Genomic DNA, 22,470 nt, shown 5'->3' on the forward strand with positions numbered 1-22,470 from the left:
ATCGAATAAGTAAATATAATCCTCTTCTAGATAATTTTACGGGCCGATATCATGTCACGTTTTTCTTTTCCACGATCCAAAAGCATACCAAGAATTAGGTACGTATGTCTGATCTGATCTAATGGTTGGTAGGATCGAAACTACATCATTCTACAATCACCTCACCTTTACTCGTAATAATTGACGACTTTGTTCTAAGGTGTGTTTACAAATATTTTTCAAATCAACCGATTTGCCCACTCTGACTCCTAAGAAAGGTCACAGACGTCGCGATAAGCCGTACGATGAATCGTACACATATCAAGTAGCAACAACGTTTTTCAAGGGATCCTGATAGCAGACCCGCTAAGACCCATGCTTTAGTTAAACTGACTCGCATATTATAAAGTGACATTCATGCATTATTTGCGAATAATGACAGTCCAAGTTTATGATATTAAAAATCTTGAATTTAATGATATTCCATCCTTGATGCGTTATGCAGCACGCTATGTGAATCACAATCACTTGCACGATTTTATTTTAATGTCATTTTTTCTTTTCCGTACAAGGATGATTACTTGTGTGAGGCGCATCGACGACGTCCTACCTACTCTCGATAGAGCTGATATGAAGGTAGAATATGAACCGTCGTCTCCAACAAGTCCGCCAAGACCACCAGGTGGTTTAGATAATAATTCTATTTCAACACAAGTTACTCCAGCAGAGCTTAATACTTTTGATCACGGAGTTACTGAAGTTTCATCTAATAAAGACAATTTCTCGAGTAAACCAACATCGTGTAAATCTTTTGATAACTACCCTCCTTTTACATCATTAATAATTGAGCGGTAACAGCAAAAGTGCCCATATGCTCAGTTTATTGAACCAATTACTGGTTTTAAACGTCGTCAACGTTCTCCAACACCGAAGGGCCACAAGAAGGCAAAATCTGAAGATTTTGACGAAACTATAATATTTGGCGTTGTACAATTTTAGTCACTAATAATTACCAGAATAGCAACGAGCAGCGCCATACTGTCATCCAACATAATCGCGTCATACGACAGGTTGTACAACAATCTTATCTACTTTAAAATCATCGTTTTAACAGTGATATAAAACAGATTGTACAATTTATCGTGCAATAAATCGTTACGTCTGCGACCCCACAAATCTGATAACTGATAGTCATACGGGCTATCGTGATGATCATTACGATTAAATTCACCAATGTGTATGTTTGCATTAGGTATATTTGTCTATATTATTGACTTAACAAGCCTACCTATTTCGTGATTACAAATAGCGTATATTCATAATCGAGAAAAAAATCTGCAATGAAATTATTAGTAATACCTAATAATTATATGTATTATTGGCAGAAACACTGTTTATGTAATCCTACCAACGATTAATGACTGAATGTGGAAAAATATAAAACTTAACTAAATGTACACAACTTTTACACTCCCCCACACTCTCTTTCATTATCACACATTCACTGATCACACGCGACACTCTCGCTTTCTTTCTTTCACTTATCTTCTGCGTAATATTTTTTGTTTTGTTTCCAAATTTACATAAAGTACAAACTTATGAAAACCGGAAAAATGTTAACACAATAGTCAGTGTAGCATTTTCAAAATGTCGTGTAAGTATTTATCTAATTACATGGTCACACTTAGGTGTCCGTCGATTACACACAATCAGTTCTGTGTTATTTGTTAAACTGTCTCTTTGAAGTCCGAACTCACGGACAATGAAATTAGGATTTTCCGTTGGAATGTCCCAACCCGCACCACCAGTTAGTTTCTCCTGTTCACACCGACTGTTTATTCGGTTTACCGTTACTTTTATTATCATTATCATTTATCATTGTTCGTTATTGACTGACGTATATATTAATACGTTTCTGTGGTACCGTCCAGCGCCAAACATTCATCCAAGTCCTGCCCGGTTTCAGTGGATTTATAAAGAGCAGCAAATAACATTATAACGATTCCTCAAACGCGTCCATCAAATCTCTTTGCATGTTCATGTCTATTCGCCCAGCCATCTGAAATAATAAATACACCCATTCTTGCCGAATCCGCCCACGAAAAGATATAGACTGAGAATACACACGCGACACATCTTTCTACGCGCGATCAAAATATTTTCTTCGACTCATAAATAAATTCCAATTCATATCTTAAACTTTATTTCCAATAATTTTATATCTCGTCGCAAAACTGATTACTTTCAATTCGAATTCTAATATATTAGGTTAGTCGATAAGTCTGTGAAAAATTCGCTTGGTAGATGGCAAAGGGTTATTCGACAAAATGGTGCTTGTATCGCTGAAGAAATATTACTTATCACCCGAAAATTTTACTCTTGTTTTTCGTTCAAAAATCCACAAAAACTTATGACTAATCCAATATTTATAACAGACCTTTAATCCAAGAGACATATCGTTGACAAAAAATTAGAAACTTGCGAAAAAAGAGAGTTACGCTAACACTCACCGCTTCGCGACGCCGTCGTTCTTGCTCCCGTAACCTCTGACGTTCCCTCTCGGCTGCAGCCTTGTCCTGACTGGATGAATGACTTGGACTACTGCTATCGGTATCGACAATGGCCTTAACCTCTTCTGTTCTCGATGTAGCAGTCAAGACATTCCCTTGCTGATCACCAACATGTGACGTTTTCCTGACTTTGTCCAACGCGTCCTCCTCTTCTCGCTCTCTTCTTCTTTCGCTCTCCTGCCGCAAACGCTCCCTTTCCGCCTGTTCTTTCTGTTGTCTACGCATTTCTTGTTGTTCCAATAGAGCTCTTTGCTATAGGGCATAAAATGTTTATATGCATCGCTGTATACGACACACCTAAATGCAATATAAGTACAGCGAGTCTTCAAATTACGGCGTGTTCATAGATAACGAGGTTTTACTTTAGTAAAAATTAAAATACAAATAAAACGTTATTTGTACTAACCCTATCTTGTTTTTCCTTCGCCTGTTTTTTGAATGCTTGAAACGAATCACGAGCAGCACTCTTCATACTACACCCTGCTGCAGATTGGGGACTCGACGCTTGAGCCAGGGACGACCACGATGAGGCATTTTTTACATTTTGTTCTACAGTCTGTGCAAGTTTGAAAAGCAAATAAAAAAGTGAAACACTCGTAACAAAAATAAGAAATTATATTACGCGAAAGAGCCTCGAAAGTGCAAATTTGCTACAATCTTTATAGAATGTTTTAAAAAGTTGTATAAATATAAAATTACCATCGTCTCTTAAGCATTTATTTTCCTACCTTATTTTTGAAAGCTGATGCAAAATTCGACGCAGGATTTTTCGAGTCTGGCGGTGTCATCTTTTTTTCAGACATAAGCTGTGAACTTGAATGGTTCCCCATTGGTGGCATTCCTAGTGTACTCATTTCTGCAAAAAGAGCTCCGGCTAGAGCAACGGCATTACATATTTGATTAGTAAGCAGTTATATAGCAGTTTAAAATGTGAACAGTATAAGGTACAGGAGCAAAGCATAATAGAGAATCATTTTTAATGAAGCGTATACGTACGTATATATAATGATAGAAATTGAAAAGCATTATTTAAAAATTTGCCCACAATGCAAGATGGTAAAAGCATTTCTTAGATAGATATGTTAGTATACTATTTTAATACGAATGTAGGTATCAATTCTTTAAAAGGAATGGGAGTAGTTAGAAGTAACTAAGTAACGCTAGATATGATAAACTAAATTTAAAGTATAAAGTGCTCTTTATAATGCATGCATTGAGTTTAAGCCAACATCAAACGTACCATCCATGGGCTTTTGATCCATTTGTGATTGCGAAATAGGTAGTGGTTTCTCTTCTTTCTTTATTGGCATTTGAGATATTTGCATTGGCATAGAAACGATAGGTAGGGGATCAAATATTGAACCCATTCCTCCCATATTTATTCCCATGTTAAGTCCAGGCATGCCATTATTATTGAACATATTAGGTGGAGAATTCTCGCGCTTGATATTAGAGAATCCATTGGAATGCTGTTGCGACATTGTAGCATTATGCGAATTTTGTATACTCGTCAATTGTGAAGTAGTGTTTATCATATTCTCCAATTGATTGTGCATTGATATATGCGTTGCCAATCCTTGTGGTAAATTCATATTGAGATTGGCCATAGTTATGTTTCCCAAATTTAAGTTGGACGCCATACCTGACGGCATCATATTCACTGGAGCTTTTACATCCGACAGTAAATTCAAATTGGTATTATTGGTTGTTGTGTGTGGTGCTTGAATCATTGGTATGTGCGATTCTTTTTTTACGGACATCGTTTGTTCCAACGATGATTGCGTAGTAGGCACAAGGGCTGTACAGAAAATCGCTATTATTGGAATATATAAAAAAACAAAAAAAATTGATAGTAGATCTTATTGATATAATAAGAAAAACAAATTTGACAGTCTTAATCAAGCGTTTATTAACTTTTCGATCTTCCAGTTTTGAATTATCTTCAAAGATACAAAAATAAAGCTACAACCGGACAATAATTATTTATTTATAAACAAGAATTTAAATTAAACTTTTGTTATACATATACATATATAATTAATTTAAGCAAAGAAAAAAAAAAAATCAATGGAAACAGAAACAAAAAATAAAATATTTACTAAGTACCATAAAACAACACTCAATAGGTAGTATTTATAGTTAATCATAAGTGTAACTCTATATATTCATTAAAATTGGCAAATAACTAAGGTTAGCAAATGATTCCTATAAAAATCACATTAGGTTGTAAATATTTATACTTGGTTTGCATTACATTATTGATTTTTATTATTATACTGTTATATATAAATGCAGGGGAAGCAAAATAGAAAGGATTAGAAAAAAGTTGTAAGACTTTAAAAAAAAAAGAACTTAAAAAAACGAGAACAAATATTACCTAAATTGTAATTGTAAACAATATGTACAAAGTATATTTATTAACAACATTCTCAATAAATTTGGTTTCAATTCTTGTTTATGATGTACTATTGTCTGTTCGTAGATTTATTTCTGTATTTCTGAAGGTGATCCTAAATTAGAAGATCGAAACGTTAATAAACGTTTAATTAAGATTATTAAATTTATATAGAGGGAAGTTTAGCGTAATATTTCTCACTGTTACTGAGCGTTACATACAGGGCGCGGCACTTAAAACAGGCCATCTGAATAATTTGTTTACTTTTGATAATAAACAAAAACATTTCAGAGAAGTTTACTTTTTTTAAATACCTCACCCCATATAAAACTATTATGATTAACTGGGAATTCAAAAATACGTTATATGATTCATTATATATGGAAGTAAGTAATTGTAGCTGAAGTAAATGAATGTTTTATATAATGCAATTAAATATGTACCTAGAGTATTATATGGTTGTAAAAGATCTGATTGCTGAGTTAAAGTTGTCCCATCTGTAGGTACAGGCGTGTTTGCATTTGAAAAGGAACTAACGGATGTGGGTGGCTGTGGTGGTTGAGGCACAACCGGTGAAGCTACCATAGAGTTTGTGTTTGTAGGTGTAACACTTGGCGGTGGAGTTGGTACAGACACTGACGGTGTTGGTGGATTAGATGTAGTAGGTGGTGGTGGTGTAGGCTTTTTTACAGGAGCAGCCGTAGCCATAGCCGTAGGTCGCGATGGTTGCGCTGGCATAGATGCGTGACTTGCTACAGGCATTCCTTGACCAGCTGTAACAGCTGCTACTGCCACAGATTGTTGACTATTACCACCTAATAAAAGTATTAACGTAAACGTTATTACTAGATAATTATAAATATATAATACGAAGTTAATAAAGCATCTTCAGCGAAACAATATGTGACGTGCTTTCAATCGTTATATATTTTCTTACGTCGCAATTATATAAAATTAAATGAAATTGTTTTCTTAAGTTTAATCTTAATTCGCAAATATAACTGTCTATATTATGTAGTACAATTTATTTTTTTTATACGAAATAACAATGATTTATATACATATAAATTTTTGACAATTTATGAATTTCACACACCTTGTTCTGAAGATATATTGCTAGACTGAGTTACAGCTGGCTTTACTATTGGTCCCGTAGAATTTGTTGGAGGTTGACTGTTCATTAAAAGACCTCCGGTATGATTCAATGTAGGTGCCTAAAGAGTGTACTATTAGTTAATATATCGCGCACAAAAATGATTTCTCTATGTACACCAGGAGGTTTGGATTATTTTTTAATACAAACTAAGAAATTATTTCAAATATTATCCTTACGATACTAACGCAATATACCTTTGAGTGTAAATAGAACCAATATCTTATACAATGTTATACCTTAATTATTATAAATGTAAAACATATAAATTGTAAAATTATAAAACAAGGTATTTCAATTACAATAATACAATTGTTATTAGATCTTGCTTACAGATCTTACCGAAGTAACAGTAGTTGTTGTTGGAGGTGCTCCTGTACTTGGTGTATTCTTCTTTGTTTTCTTTCTTGGAGGACGATTGGTTGAGTTTCCTGTAATTCAATGTAACGTGCATCTAACTGTGAATATGTGCAATCAACCATTTTCTCGTTACAAGAGATAGATCGATGGAGATATAGTGAAATGCAGTGTGCAGAGGATACCAGCCATGAGTGTTGTGTTCGCCAAGTAAAAGATATAAAATAAATATTAAGTATATTAGAAACAAAATTAAAAAACTTCGAGCATATATTTTCTAATAGATTTTATTCATATGCTTATATTATAATTGTATCACTGTGTACAACAATGTTAATTTAAATATCTCAATTGTATGGTTTTTTGTGAACTTTCATCTTAATAATTTTTATATTAAAAAATTTTTAATGCGCAGAACAATTCATTCTTTCCTCATTCTACATAAAGTTAGTTGTATTCAATTCATTTATGAATAATTGTGTGTGCATATATATATACACACACAAATATATATATATATATGTATACACATCATAAATACATACATACATACCACGCGCTCGCACATACATACACGCTTACGTGCTGCAAAACTGCCATACATACATATATAGAATTATATATGTATGGAAGAGCACGATCTTTCTTTCTATAAGGATAATAATAATAATAATAGTAATAATAATAATAATAATAATAGTAATAATAATAAGAATAATAATGATTATTACAATAATAATCGTGACAGTAGCGAAAATGATGATTACAAAATGTTGACTACAAAAACCATCAAACTGCCTTCTTTAATTTTCATACAGTGTAATGTAATATAATATAATTAATGTAATATAATAATAGAATTAATGCAAATAAAAGTCACGTAAATAGTACAATATGGACTCAACTTAAACATGAATGATACAAGAGTGTCACACTCGTACAAGTAGTTTGAAATGTAAATTCAAGTCGCAGTTAGCACAACATTGAGATCGGTGGCAAGATACTCCTGCTCGGTGTCAATAGTATTTATTATACCAGTTACAAGAAGCAACTCTAATACTATATTTAACCTGATTCATGCCCGCAATGAATTCATATTTATCAATGGAATGGTCAATAATAGATTATGTAATTCATGAAATGTACAATACAAGACAAAACAATTGCAAGAGGAAATAATGGTAAACTAAAAAACATCGAGTAGGAGTTCCAGCATATCTTAATTTATATAATATAGTTAACTGGACCACCAAATGAGCCAACCCCGACTCTTAAACGACCTCATAGAATTAATTTTCTGTTTACTTCACTCGTCTAGCTTTGTGTATGCATTTAAAAAAGTCTCCTGTGTGTCGCCTTCCTTTTATAACTTACAGCTATTATTAATATTTTATGATATATTAGTCTTCACTATGTACAAATCGCGTATGCTTGTGTTATTGTTGCTATGCAATTCGTGATACGCAGAAAACAGATGGAACGCTCGTGTGACTCTTGAAAGAAGAGATAATTAATGGTTTAAATAAAAGAGCATCCCAAAGTATAACAAAATATCAAATTCGTTGAATCTGCTTTTGCGTATAACGATCTAGAAGGAAGAATAACGTTCCAGTCTGGATAAAGATGCGAAAAAATTTAGACGCGTGCTTGTATATGGAATAAATGCTACAAAAATTTTGGAAGGCAATATTAATATTACATATTATAAAATGCCCTATACCTCATGTTACAAGCTAATGGTGATTGTATTTTAATAGATGCATAGTTTCTATCTAATTCAGCACACGCCATCAATTTGATCTCACATAGTCTAACTAAGTATTTGGAATTTTTCTATTTACTTTCAGTATTTTGGGAAACATAAAGTGATAGGATTACTCTGATCAACACTTCGTATCTACCTTAATACTTATAAATTTCCGTAGAAATCAACGAACACTTTTCTGACCAATTTGTGGTATTTTTTTCTTTTGGTAAAATTAGTAGTAGTTAATAATTTATTTTTCTACTTCTTTTGCTGGAACAGTAAGTACGCTGCTGACTGTACGATTAATGATACCATTAAATTGTACTGAGTGCGAATTTGATCACCTTTTTAATGTTCGCGTTATGCAACATCTCGAAACATGAAGTGCTTTCAGAAGCACCTTAGAATCTTATACCAGTTACGTCCATAACTTCTTATGTATATACTTTGCTATATATAAGAACTAAATTTACATGATATTTCAACAAAAAACGCTATCATGGAGCAGACATTTACACATAGAAATATAAAAACAAAATATCACTAAAAGTAACCTCATTCAAACTTGTATAAAAGATTTTCTAAAAATGTTTTAATAGGACGGGTTAAAATTAATATTACTTGAGACGCTTTTACAACATGAATACTTTGAATTGATAGTATGTATTATGCATATTTTCAAATCATATTGTTGAGAGAAAATCGAATTTATTTTTAACAAATGTAATTATAATACAATTTGTATAGCAAGGTATGTAAAACCACACCGATCTACATACTTCATTGACATAATGATATTGATTTAGCAGAATGAAAATCTGTTAAACTTCTGTTTAAGTAATTCCAGAAATGAGAAAACTGACAATGGATACCAATGAAGAACTAGTGGTAAATAGAGTAATGAAACGACGATTAGCAAAGCTTAGCGGAGTGCAAACAATGTGTTTGGAGGCTAGGGTGCCTTGTTTGTATTGTAGACCATTTCCTTAACTTGCTTTCGTTCCTCTTTCTTCTATCATTCCCTTCTCTTTCCTTTATCTGCTACAAATAGTACGTCTATCTTTTCAGTCTGTGTCATTTATACACTCCCCTTGCCTTTCTCTTTCTCTGATATGTTAACATAAACCTTGTATGCTCAAAGTCATTGATCTTACAAAAAATAAATGGAAACTGTTTATTGTATCACATATTACATTCTCCGCTCAGTTTATGTCTGCTTTGTAACTATTTTTATTAAAACCCACATATTTAGAGGAAGATTTAAGACTTCAGTTTAATTTCACCATTTCATCTAAGTAATATAGTGGTACTATCACACCAAAGGGTATTTATGAGATGATAAATCTTAATAATTGACTTTTTAAAAGGAAGCACCGCTTCTTTGGCTTTATCAAAGTAAACTTAGTTAAGAAATGGAAATAGTAACATGAGGTAATATCAGGTAAGAGCTTTCCAAGAAATATGTAAACTCTAAAATTATTTGCGGAGACAGTATCAACGCGAGAGTGTATCTAATTAGAACGATTATATTGACGCGAAAGCTGTGGATTATAGTAACCTTATAAAACGCTGATTCGCAAATCCAGCCACCAATACACATTGTCTGCATTTGTTTCCCGTGTGTATTATAATATCACTGCCTATTTGTTCCTCTCAAGTATTGACCATTAAGTCCACACAGTCTAGTCCGTGGAAACAAATATAGTGTTCAGAAGCCTAAACACAGTTCTCACGTCACTCAGGTAATAAGTGTATGGTTCACACTTAATGTAATAATGACGCTTGTTAATATCACTGTACTATACTCTGAGAAATGATACGACATGAATGAACCAATGCGAGGAAACAAACTTAATGATTTAAAAAACACAGTGAAACAAGTAATGCTCTGCTTATCAATTAATGTAAATAAATATTAAGTTTGCAAGAGTTAATATATTGCATGATGTTGCTTGGGTTACGTAGGGCAGTATAATTGTCAGGAGAAGCTACAATGTATAATCCAAGGTACTAACATTCGACACTACAGTCCCTGCTACATTGTGTACTTTATATACACACTGATGCAATTTTCTTAGGTACTAAGTAACCTTGTCATTCTCTTCAAGCGTCTAACCAATTTCAAGATATGTGTCCTTAAACATTTAATAAAGCACGAGACTGCAGTGAAAAATTCAGTAACCTTGAATAGCAAACTATACTTGACTTTCGAGCAACAGAATGTATTGTCAACACCGACAGGGCAAGAGAAAATATAAGTAATCATTTTTAATCAATAATATAATTTGTGAAACAAGCTGGCATGGCATATGGTATCCTCTAAACACAGTCTGCACTCCACTAGCTCACCTTTTTTCTTACCATTGCATATTGTCTTGTAAATTAAATAGAAATTCTTTAATTGTGTCAAGTTTCAAATTCCATACTCAAAAACATTTTTAGAGATACTTTTGTTTGAAAAAGTACATACAGATTTAAGTAAATTTATCATGATTATGTGTCTATCGTTAATATAAACTTTACAATGAAACTTGACACGACATTCGTACTTGCATTAATATAACGCAGCACTTAAGCTACACGAATAACGCCGTCCTAATAAATACAATTAATAAGCAAGATTTAGCAGCTTAAGAAGATATTTGCGATGCATTTGTGCAGTCAAAACCCCCGGCTGAAAAATTTCTTTGTATCTACTTCACCACTGCATACATTGCATCGGTATTTTCGATTGTTTTAATTGCCAATACAAAATTGGTTAGGCACAGAGTTCATATTATTTCTTAACTTTAAAGTCATCACCAAGTCATGGGGCACCAAATGTTATTATCATTTCATATATTAAATTACTAATTTTTTTATAGTTATATTCTTTTTAAATATTTTACTTTAAAAATGTAATCTGCCCAACATTATTTCACTACTATTTTAACATATTTTCAAACTGTGACAATTGGTACATTAAAAATTGACACTGAAGCGTTAATTACTATTAGATATTTTCATTTGACAATTTGTGCACTACATTCGAAGCATTCATTGTATTATATTTCCATAGATCTTTTCTGTTGCACGCAAATTCTTTCTAGATATAATATAATATTCAGAAAGTACTGAAGATTACCGATATTCGAACAAAAGATGTAATAGAAATGTAATTTTATAGCAACTGAAAAGATATACATGAAGAAAAACATGCATAAACAGTAACATTCCTTCTACGTAATAAAATTAAAATCAAAATATAAAAACCTTACTTTGTATTACCGTATAGCAAATACCCGCATGAAATGGTGAATAACTTCATTTAAAATAACTAGAAGATTCACGTCTATGATCTTTATACTTTACTTAAAGTGACAGTTTACCATTGTTCAAAATGAACGTTTTTACCTGAGAAATCAATGAGTATACAAACAAGTTTATATGTTACTACGAATATAGAAATAGAATTTATGAACTACTCTGCAACCTTATGAAAAGAAAATAAAATAGTTGAAAGAAAGGAGGAATACACATGTAATTCGAATGTTTGTCAAAGGTCTATAAATGTATTGTCTTTGTAATATTTCACAGCATAAACGTGAATAGAAATCTGTGCTCTATAGGACAAGTCAGTGGTAACGAATTTCACGAAAAATTTTGTCTAAAGCTCTCCATTCCCCGAAAGAAAAACAATCGCAAATAACCCCATAATTTTAAATCTCACAGAAAAACATATTTTCATGGAAACTACTTATAAATAAGTAGTTTATTGTTCCCAAGTAAGGGTCTAATAATAGCAACAGTTACATGAGGTTCATATCTAACCTGCTTCACTGTCGCTTGAATCACTGGAGCTCGAAGAAAGTGAACTACTGCTGGAGTCGCTATCGCTGCTACTACTGCTTGATGCTGACAATCGCGAAGGCCCACTAGCTCCTCCAGTTCCAACTACATCAACTGATTTACTACTGTCCTCTGTAAAAAGCATTGCCAAATATTTGTAGAAATTTTTTCATTAAATTAGTCACAATTTCATTTCTTTTAAAAGACAAATATTATTTCACAAAACGGTTGAAGTACTAACCTTTCTTAGCTGTTTTCTTAACATTGCCTAATTGCCCCGTAACATCCTGTAACCTTTTTTCTAATTCCTGTTTTTTCTCCGCCATTTGTTCGTCCTTGGATTTACCACTAACTTTCTTATCTATAAGCAGTAAAAAATCAAGTATGTTAAAAGAAAAATGTACCTAAACTTACATTTAATTATATTTATTAATTTCTCAAAAATATTTAAGTAGTTAATAGAATGTTTTTAACGCTTTCATCACTGTTCAATAAGACAAAAAAAAAAAAAATGATTAAAAAAATGTATAGTACTTTAGATATACTTTTTACGTATTTTACGATAAAACTTTCGAAACATAAACTCGAATATTTTACCTCCATTAATGAAGGCAATAATCCTAGGATTTTATCACAATACAAAATAGAACCTTATGTAAATCTTACGTGGCTTTTTTCTGAGACACGAGGCGACGTAACTCTCTAATTCCCTCAATGTGGATGGTTTTAGTGTTTCGAAGTCGATTTCAATCTCATCCGGATTTGAGTCCCTCAACGAAGGCTCTCGAGATTGTATTATGTGTACGACTCGTCCTAATTTATCTCCTATAATATAAAAATGAACACGTCGCTAATTCATATTTTGTTTATAGTTGAATGCTTGGACTAATACAATTTTTATTGTAACAGTTTAATGTGTGGCATAGTCATGAGCATAAATTTTTTACTAATCAGATACCAAATACAAAATAGTATCGATACTCGAATATCGATATATATCGATATATGTATAACTATCGTTGCATCAAATACAAGTTAGAGAAATATTTAATATTAATTGGTACAAATGATATATTCATTACTTTAGATGTATCGAAATTACAAAACCATTCGAATGTGCCCATCCCCGCTAATATATACAGCATATTTTCATGCTTAATATCGTCATATATAATGAATTACTACTTACCAGGTAGTTTATTAATATCCAAACTAAGTTGCCTCTTCTCATCGTAAGACATTGGTTTAGCATTATCTTCATCCTCTGAATCAAATGTTATCGGAGGTGGTTGACTACTGGCACTCTTCTTTTTAGTTCCAGCTGATCTACTATTTGCTTTTGGCCTCTTGTTTGCGGCATTTGCTGTTGTAGCTTTTCCAGGTCCTCTTCCTCCTTTTCCCTTTGGCTTAGCATTCGTCGCCGCTGGCAGGTGATGACTCATACTTCCTGTTGCATGAGTTTTATTAGGTCCTACTGTTATAGCCGGATGATGAAGATCACCACCCATAACACCAGGCATTTTCAAATCACCTGCTCCCATTGCAACACTAGCTATACTAGCACCAACACTATCAGAGACACTTGGGATTCCACCACTAGGTTTCATTAGTTCTTTCATGGCACCAGTATGACTGGCAACAAGACTACTACTCTTATTGCTCATTGGCCTTGATTTCGACTTGTCAGGTTTCTTCTTTTTACTTTTCTTTTTACCACTTTCTTCTACCAATTTCCTCATTTGCTCCTGCATAACCTTCAGCTATAGGTCAAATTAATTTTTTGCATCAAACGTACGAGAAAGTAATAAAAAGAAAATAATTTAAAAACATTCCTATACCTCTTGCTGCAAAGCAACCAATTTTTGGGTACGTTCTTCGTCAGAATCGTCGCTTTCAGAAGAACTTTCAGATCCTGAACTACTGCCACTAGTACTGCTACCTTTTATGCCAACCATGCCTCCCATTGGTTCATCCGGAATTTTTGCATACCTGGTTCATTAAAAATTTTATTTTGTCAAATAGAAAACGAGGAGCAGATAAGCTTTATCTTCGATGTTCGTAAGAACGAACCTCATTTCAAACACATCTTGAAGTTTTCTAGCCATAGCAACCACGTCATGGTCAGGAGGATTATATTTATAACAATTGGTAAATATGAGCCGTACATCACCAGCAAACTCTTGTGCTGTTTTATATTCACGGTTGTCCATTTTTGTCTGTAAAAATAATAATTTTATAAATTATATATACGCTATTTTTCATGCAGACACATATCAAAATAGGTATATATAAAAAAGGAACTTAAAGAATATTACCTTTACAGTACCAAGATCCATTGGTTTCTTGATTATGTCGTGATAATCGTGAAGACCTAAGAGTTCTGCATCAACTGGTTTGTAAAAGGGCCATGCATAACCCTATACATAATTAAAACACGAGTCATAAACGTTGTCTCGATAATTATGTTGTACTTATATAAAGCGAACAATTACCGAATGTTTCTTTGAAAACAATTCCTTCAAAATTTCATTGCAGGACTTTAAAGCTTCTGAAAGTTTTTCTTTCGACTTTCCAGTGGTATGTTGAGGCTGTAAAATAACACATAAATAGTAATTACCAAAAATTTTGAAACTGCAATTTCAAATGCCATAAAAAAAAAAAGAATAGCAGTTCATAAATGCATATTTACTTTGTATTGCGACCTACTAAATTAGGAAATACACAAAAAGAAGCATATAAATCAGAAGAATAAAAATATTTACACTAAGTATTTGTTTACTTTCTTAACACGTTCGATACCACGTGTTTTATATATGGGGATCATATGTAATCTCAAGAAAGATTTATTTTATGTTCTTATAAACAAAATGAATTATGGTATTTAAACCAGTATCGCATTATATAGGATTGGTCTATACAATACGTTCGATCTTGGCATGATTAACATGATCGGCTACATTATACAAAAATACTACAAATGTAACGTGATGCATGGTAGACAGTTTTCCAACTAAATGATAGTAGCGAACGTGTTAATGGAAAATTTTCAGATTATTCTTGGACAAAACAGTTTTGTTCGCTTGATTATGATAAGACAGCACAAATGAAAGGAAGGAGCGTGAAGGAATAGTAATAAATGTACCTGTTGGGCCATTGCCCCAATCAGGGGCATGTTGGCCTGGAATGGCACTAAGCCGTCTTCCGCTTGCCTCGTTGGCTGAAACAGCCACGTTACAAACTCTTTGTTAATGTATTAATGGCTAAAATGATAATAGCGTGCAAAGAACAAAATTACTTAAATATATACAATGCTTCAGTTTATTAAAATTATTAAAAATTAATATCCGAATTGTTGAATTTGTTAGAATTTTATTATCATATTTGAGACGATTTAAATAAATATAAATATTCTTTGTCACGTATAAAATTTTTACTGACAGAAAATTTTCTAAGAGAACTTTTTTTTCGTAGGTACAAGTGATTAAATGATGAACAGGTTGCATGTTCAATATGAAGAGTGTATGGAAACACACACACGAATGTTTTAACATTTTAGAAAAGACTTAATGAACGAATAACTTGTTGAACAAAAGAACATCATTTTTACCTTTTTTATTTGTCTGCCAGATTCTCGTCTCGTGGGTAATTTGGCATTTTTGGGGTCCAGTTTATATAAAGGTTCAAAAGAATTTGCAGTAGGAGTTGTAGTATCAGCCTTTCTCTTCACTCCCTTTTTAAGTTTCGCAGGTTGTGATGGAGGCATTACTGTGGGTGCAGTGGGAACTTGCGGAGGAGGGGGTACAGCAGAAGCTGCTTGTGGATCCATTGCTGGTTGTGCATGGTAACCGGTAGTTGGAGGGACCACTTGTTGAGGCAGAGAATTGTGTGTAGCCATGGGAGTGACTCCCATGCTTGATGGAGGAGCAATAGTAGTAGTGTTAGTGCTCCCAGGTACAGATGCAGGTGCTTGGGTGCCAAGAGGAGGCATGGGAATAACGCCCGTTGTTCCAGCAGACGTAGCTGAAGGCGTTAGGCTATTTGGTACACTGGAAGTGACTGCAGCTGCACCAGATGAAGGTCTACCTCGACCTGTGCCTCCTGTACCCCCTGCTACACCACCTACTAGTGCTCCAACTCTGCCTGCTTTTTTGCCTTTGGGTCCCTTTGAAACAGGAACTTCGAGTTCTACCTCGTCCTTTGGCATTTGTGCAACCTAGTAGTTCGTTTAATGTTTATTATATTATCACACATACGTCTACATAAAACCAATTTGTATAGTCTCTTTTAATTGAAGTATTTTAAAAGAAAAATTTGACTTTAAGTATTTGACGTCAAGAAAACTAATCACCAAAACAATGAGGTAAAATACTTCTACCTTCGACTATATTAAAAGAAAATTCTGAAACATAATTACCTTTGTAAGAAACAATTTTTCGAGAGCTTGTGCCATAACCACAACATCTTCCCCGGGTTTGTTGTAAACATAACAATTGGTGAACATTGTATTGAAATCTTGAATACATTCTTTCCCGCTCCAATAATACGTATTCTCTAATCTTTTTTTGATTGTGCCGAGATCCATTGGTTGTTTTATAATTTTGTGGTAATCCTATTGAATTTGTAAAAGTTAAGTTAACCTTCACAATTGACGTAGTTATCTCGTACTTTCTCAGCATTCTACTTTGTTTACACGATTCACAAATAAAATATATTAAAACTTAAATGTTCACATACTGGTAAATTGAGTTTCTTGGCATCTACAGGTTGCTGAAAAGGCCACGCAAACTGATGTTTCCATACTGGTTTGAGCACACCCTTTTGGAGAAATTGTAGTTGATTGGTAACACGCCCTGGGCGATTAGGAGGTGGCACAACAGGTGGTTGGACTACACCGTTCACCGGTTCCACGGGTGGTTCATCACGTGGTGGTGGTTCCTTCGCAGGAACTGCTGGTGTAGTCGATGTCTTACCAGGTGCACTTGTCTGCATTATCCAGATTCCATTTATATACTTTGTATCGATATAACTTTAGTTTTTTAGTTAGTTCTATTACTACAGTTATTATATAACATTAAGTCCACAACTGAAAATAAAATATCTTTTTGCGAAGCACAAAATCAGACCATTACCTCTTTTTCATGTAAAACCAATGCATTGAAATTGAAATTAAAATAATTATAGTACATAACTCATGCCGTAATGCTTTATTGTAAACTTAAATCAACATTTTATTTTTATACATTAGAACAGTATTATAGTATTGCTTTTATTCAAGTAATTCTTAACAGCTTTAATATAAGATATTTAGAATAGTGCAGAGACAGAAGTTTAATAGTATCTGTTTTGTAAAAATATATTATACAAATTGTAATTTCATTATGGTATATAAATTTCAAAGGTTTAATAAGGTTCATGCACTATAGAATTAAGTAAACCCACTCGTGCAATGAGCAAATTAGGCTGCTAAATATTTAGATTCCATAACCACAGGCAAGCAATTTAGAATCTCTTTTAATAGAATTCTAATCAAGTATGTAATAAAAATATATATCACAAAAATATTTTCAACTGAAACGTAATGGCAACTCTAAGTCATTTCATACAGTCATGCAATCAAAATAGAATTAAAATAAAAATAAAAAAATATAAAATAAAGTATCAGTAACTATGTGAGTAATCTATAGGAAATATATACAAATTTTATGTTGTATGAAATGACTTACAAGCTTGTGACATCTATATCTTATGCATTTTATATATAATAAAAAATAAATGTATCAAGCAGAATATATCTTGCTTTAAGAATAATGCAAAATCAAAATCATTAATTTAATTCGTTTGAATTAAGTTTGTCTTTTTTTTTCATTATGTTTACGTAAAATCTCATACAAATATAGAAGCAAAATTGCAAATTTCTCTAAACACAAATTTGGAGCTGCCATTTTATATTTTTACCATATATATGTATATATATATATCCTAGTTGAAACAATACTCAACAAGGAATCTCACCTTCGGTATATTACACAGCCTTTCTCGCTCCTCCACATCTAACTGTAATTCATACATACCATTCAATCAAACAGCGCTCAGTTTCATTACATAAAAAAAAATTGTGCTCAACATAATACCAGAAGTAAGGACATATACAATAGTGGTTTTAAGAAGATTGATTCTTTTTTATAGTATAAACAGTTCAGAAGTAAATAGCAAACAAATTACATTACAGCATTGAGAGAATAATCTTTAGTCCAAAATTTTATATCTAATTTAAAAAGCATAGTGGGTTTAAATTTCAACGCAAATTGTGTCTATATTGAACAATTACACTTTTATTAGAAATGGTGTATAAACACTATGCAAATTACTACAACATAGAATATCTGTAGGGAAAAATAGAAGTGTTTTAAGGGATAAGAATTTTAGCATAAAGGAACAGAATAATAACGTGTCTTTATATGCTGTATAATGTGTATAGACTACATAGGAATCATACAAAGGAAAAATGTTTAATTCGATGCAGCTTTTATATATAGCATTAGTAGATTAATAAGCAAGCTGCGCTTGAAATTATACAAAAGAATAAAATCTATTACTTACCGAATTATTTTGCGAGATAGTGTCCACCTGCTGCATCTTGGCTTCGTTTCTGCAACAGAAAAAAATAAACGTATAAGAAAATTTGATAAACAAATACAAGAATGGTTAAAATAACATTCAGCACAAGGTTTTAAACCACATTTTTGATCAAATAAACTTTCATTATGATATACCGCTTACATACAACCTATTTTACTTTAACACCATGATATAAACTTATAATATACCATATTCTGCATTTTTTTTTAGGGATCGGTAATCACTTTTCATTCCATTTCTTGAAATTGCTGGTTTCACTATAGGAGAGAGATGTCAAACTCTGACTGATATAATCAAGCTTCTTTTACACATTTCATGAAATAACTAGGTATATTTTATAATATAAGGCTCATCGAGTCCACGATAATGAGCTTCACCTACCTTTCCGACATATATGGTACATAAATGCTATGCAGCAGGTAACTGCCTTACGTTGATGCTTGACGCTATGAGGCTTCATCAACAATTGAGATGGCAAGGATATATTCTGAATCGAGCATGGTAGCTCACTAATTGCTTGCCAAGATGATTGCGCTGCAACCAGGGAGATTGGTGCCGTGGAGGCATAACACTACTCAAGCCTACCGAATGGTAGTACTTTGAATGTCAGCCCTGTACACTGCTGTGAGACTCCGTACCTCCAGCCAAGACTCGCGACATTAGCAACATCTGGATAACATAACAACAGGACCCCGTATTGTAACAACCCCAAATTGTTTTATCGCTTTAGAGCAAGTTAAACATTGATTTATTCTCAAATTATGTATATCCGCGTAAATTAATTAATATATCATGCAAAACCGAATCTATAAGATACATGCTCGACATATAACAATGTTTTTTTCTTCCACTTCACTATACATAAAGTGACAATATATAGCTGCTACTAAGTTATAACACGTTCAAATTGCTCCTTTTAATCTGTTCCTTTTAGCAAATTGTTTATGAAAATTTTATAAATGAAAACTACATTTAATGAAACATCAGTCAATATAAGCAAAATGCTTGAAACAATTTCAAGACTCTTCTGTATTCAAATAATACTAAAAAATGATCTTTATATGGAATATAAACAAAGAACCAAATCTTTGTATTAACAGCATAAAGTGTAATAGAAGCAACTAAACTATAATTTTGTAGCCTATTATACAGCATTATATTACTAATCTTATGTCATTGTGAGTGGCATACAACAATCTGAGAAATACACAGCTATATTAATATACCTTAATCTTGATTAAAATCTGCTTTTACATATCTTGTTAAAATTACATATTACTATCATATATGGTAATTTAAAATATTTAGACATTCTACTTGTTTACAAGATCTTTAAAGCATAATGTTAAATGAGAAAAAATAACAAAGAGTTTCTGACAACGAAGTCACAAAATGTAAGGGAGATATATTTAAATAATGTATGTGAATACAAAAAGTTTAAGAAACAAAATGGTTCTGTCAGGAACAATGCGTTCAAAGCACAACACTTTTGACGCACAATAATATCTGAAATTGTGTATAAGAATCAACGTGCTATCCCTGTTCTGTTCAAGACCAGTATAAGCCAAAATGGAAAGTTTGACAAAAGTGGCACAAATAACTGGTACACTGGTATAGAAAGTGAGCTGACTATTAAAATACAAAATTGGCAATACACGGGGAAAAAATCGATTTCGCGGAAGACCATAAGATTTCGACCATGGGAAGCAAGAGCTTCCACCAGGTGAAGAGAAGCATTGCCAGAACAATCCATGCCGCGAAGACGTTCTATTCGTAGAGGTCCGAGTATCAAGGGCAAAGATAAAGAGTTTGCGGGTCGAACAGGTGCTTGGTGGTTAAATAGTCGTCGAAGTAGGAACGGAGAAAGGTGAAAGATCCACGAGAGACGATGGGTGAGAAATAAACGCGGTAGATGCGAGAGTGGAAAGAGGAGGAGGACAAGTAGGAGAGGATAGCGAGGGGAAGGGTAGCAGACCCGCGCCCAGCCGATGCACCCAGCCGACGCACACAACAAACACGAGCAAGCCGCCGTGTGAGAATCTAGTCGAGCGCTCGACTGGCGCCGAATTCGCAACGTTTTTCACATCGGACAATTCTGGCGCGCGCGGAATAACCGAGCCGCCTCTTCGGTTACTCGATTTCGAGTAGGTTTCAACATGGCGGTATGGCCGCTCGGGAAAGAAAGCTCCCAAGGGCCCGCCGCTACAGCCGCCACTTACGCACCACCACGGCACACACCACGCGCTATACTTATCATCAACAGACCCTCAAAGACCAAGATTACTTGTAATCACTTACCTGATCAATGGAAGTCCACTTTCCACAGGAATTCTATCGAAAAACACTACCACTACGTCTTGGACACTCGACTCAGCACTACGCTTTCTCCCTGCTCGCTAGTTTGGTTGGTCGGTGTTATGGCCGCCGCCGAGTGTGCCCCGCCGTATCACTCACTCACTCACTCTCACTCCTGCGAGCGCTCGGTTCGCATACGCGACGAACGCGGACGCGGCCCGACCAACTAGTTCCACACTTACGAATGCGGACGTCGATCTCTCGCACTAATATCGTATCAGTGCCCCGTGCCGAGCTCCACCGACATTTTTCTGGAGTCTCGTACAATCGGATGGCTTTCCGTGCCCATGACGATCTCGGATCTAGAAACTAACGATCGCAGCACCAACAATGGCTACGCATTCTTCCGCGACGTACCGAATGGTCCTGTTCCGTTGTTCCTCGAACACGACCTGTCTATCCATTCCCTTCGCAACTCTGCCAATACGAACTTTACCGAACTAAACCGAAGGGGAGAGCGCCAATTTTAAAACTGCCTAACAAACCGTATAAAATTCTCTTTAATTACAATTATATTGCTTATATTGCACTATTCAAAGACTTTTCTTTTTGCAACTGTCACTGTTCTTTTTTATTAATCATTCTATGATTGTTTAACATTGTAATCAATGATTTTCTAATAGTGCCTTTCCTCATGTAAATTTGGCTTGTCCCTTTTAGACGTATGTATGAAGTCGCGACCGTTAATTTAAGAACAAACTTTGTTTTCGTAACTTGTTGGTTTTTTATTAACCTATGTATGAGAATAGTGAGATATTAAGGATATAGGTAACAGGATACGAAATAATTACACTTTATTATTCATAAAACAAGATTACGCTTTATTAACCAATACAAAAATTAATGGTTAATTTCCATCGTTCCATGTCCACCCATAATGCATTTTTAAGATCATTGAAATAACGATTTATAAACGTAAATATTAATAACCACTGATTTAATAATAAACAAAATAAGTTTTACGAACACAACTAATTATTAATTTTCTTATTTGAAATATAAGGTTAAAATTTATTAATCACCGCGCAAGTCTCGGTCCAATTCCACGATTCTGCAACTATCTGCAATGCATTTTGGGATACAAACAAAATTTATAATTACATTGTATTTTCAGCACTAGCGCATAAATTCTTCAAATAATATCATAAATAAAGTAATAACTCTAAACGTAGGTAACACGTGGCGAACTTTGCGCGCGAGTTGAATGAAACTCTGTCATGACGTGTGTGTCATCATCATAGCAAGTTCCGTTACTCGCCAATATGGCGAAACGTGAATAATTGACCTTTGTTTTGTTATGGCATTTCTGATAAAATACAATGTAGGAACGCAAGATAATCGAATTTCACAAATATCAGCAGAAGCACATTCATGTAAATGATCCGATTAACGTATAAAATCCTATCAAAGTCACAAAGTAAATGCTGACGCATCAACAGATACTACA

The 22,470-nt window shown here is 33.6% G+C and overlaps 1 protein-coding gene across 7 annotated transcripts; it reads right to left on the reverse strand.

The window, feature by feature from the left end:
- Positions 1 to 1,217: 1,217 nt before the first annotated feature.
- Positions 1,218 to 21,384, reverse strand: LOC143345005 (homeotic protein female sterile). Of its 7 annotated transcripts, XM_076771683.1 has the most exons (25): positions 20,967 to 21,384; positions 19,050 to 19,337; positions 18,630 to 18,678; positions 18,042 to 18,083; positions 16,764 to 17,012; positions 16,444 to 16,638; positions 15,637 to 16,242; positions 15,172 to 15,246; positions 14,522 to 14,617; positions 14,345 to 14,446; positions 14,100 to 14,245; positions 13,868 to 14,018; positions 13,561 to 13,789; positions 13,219 to 13,476; positions 12,696 to 12,854; positions 12,271 to 12,390; positions 12,012 to 12,161; positions 6,440 to 6,528; positions 6,041 to 6,158; positions 5,388 to 5,759; positions 3,790 to 4,347; positions 3,278 to 3,423; positions 2,956 to 3,105; positions 2,490 to 2,801; positions 1,218 to 2,038 (listed from the first exon to the last, which is right to left on the reverse strand). In XM_076771683.1, exons 2-25 carry the CDS (start codon positions 19,058 to 19,060, stop codon positions 1,973 to 1,975), a joined length of 4,449 nt encoding a protein of 1,482 aa, XP_076627798.1. In that variant the 5' UTR covers positions 19,061 to 19,337; positions 20,967 to 21,384; the 3' UTR covers positions 1,218 to 1,972. The 7 variants fall into 7 exon arrangements, with proteins under 7 accessions (XP_076627798.1, XP_076627793.1, XP_076627792.1 ...); XM_076771678.1 differs by having other exon boundaries at positions 3,278 to 3,405; positions 13,219 to 13,789; XM_076771677.1 differs by having other exon boundaries at positions 13,219 to 13,789.
- Positions 21,385 to 22,470: the final 1,086 nt, after the last annotated feature.

Source organism: Colletes latitarsis, chromosome 8, assembly GCF_051014445.1.
Source record: "Colletes latitarsis isolate SP2378_abdomen chromosome 8, iyColLati1, whole genome shotgun sequence".
Lineage (NCBI taxonomy): Eukaryota > Metazoa > Arthropoda > Insecta > Hymenoptera > Colletidae > Colletes > Colletes latitarsis.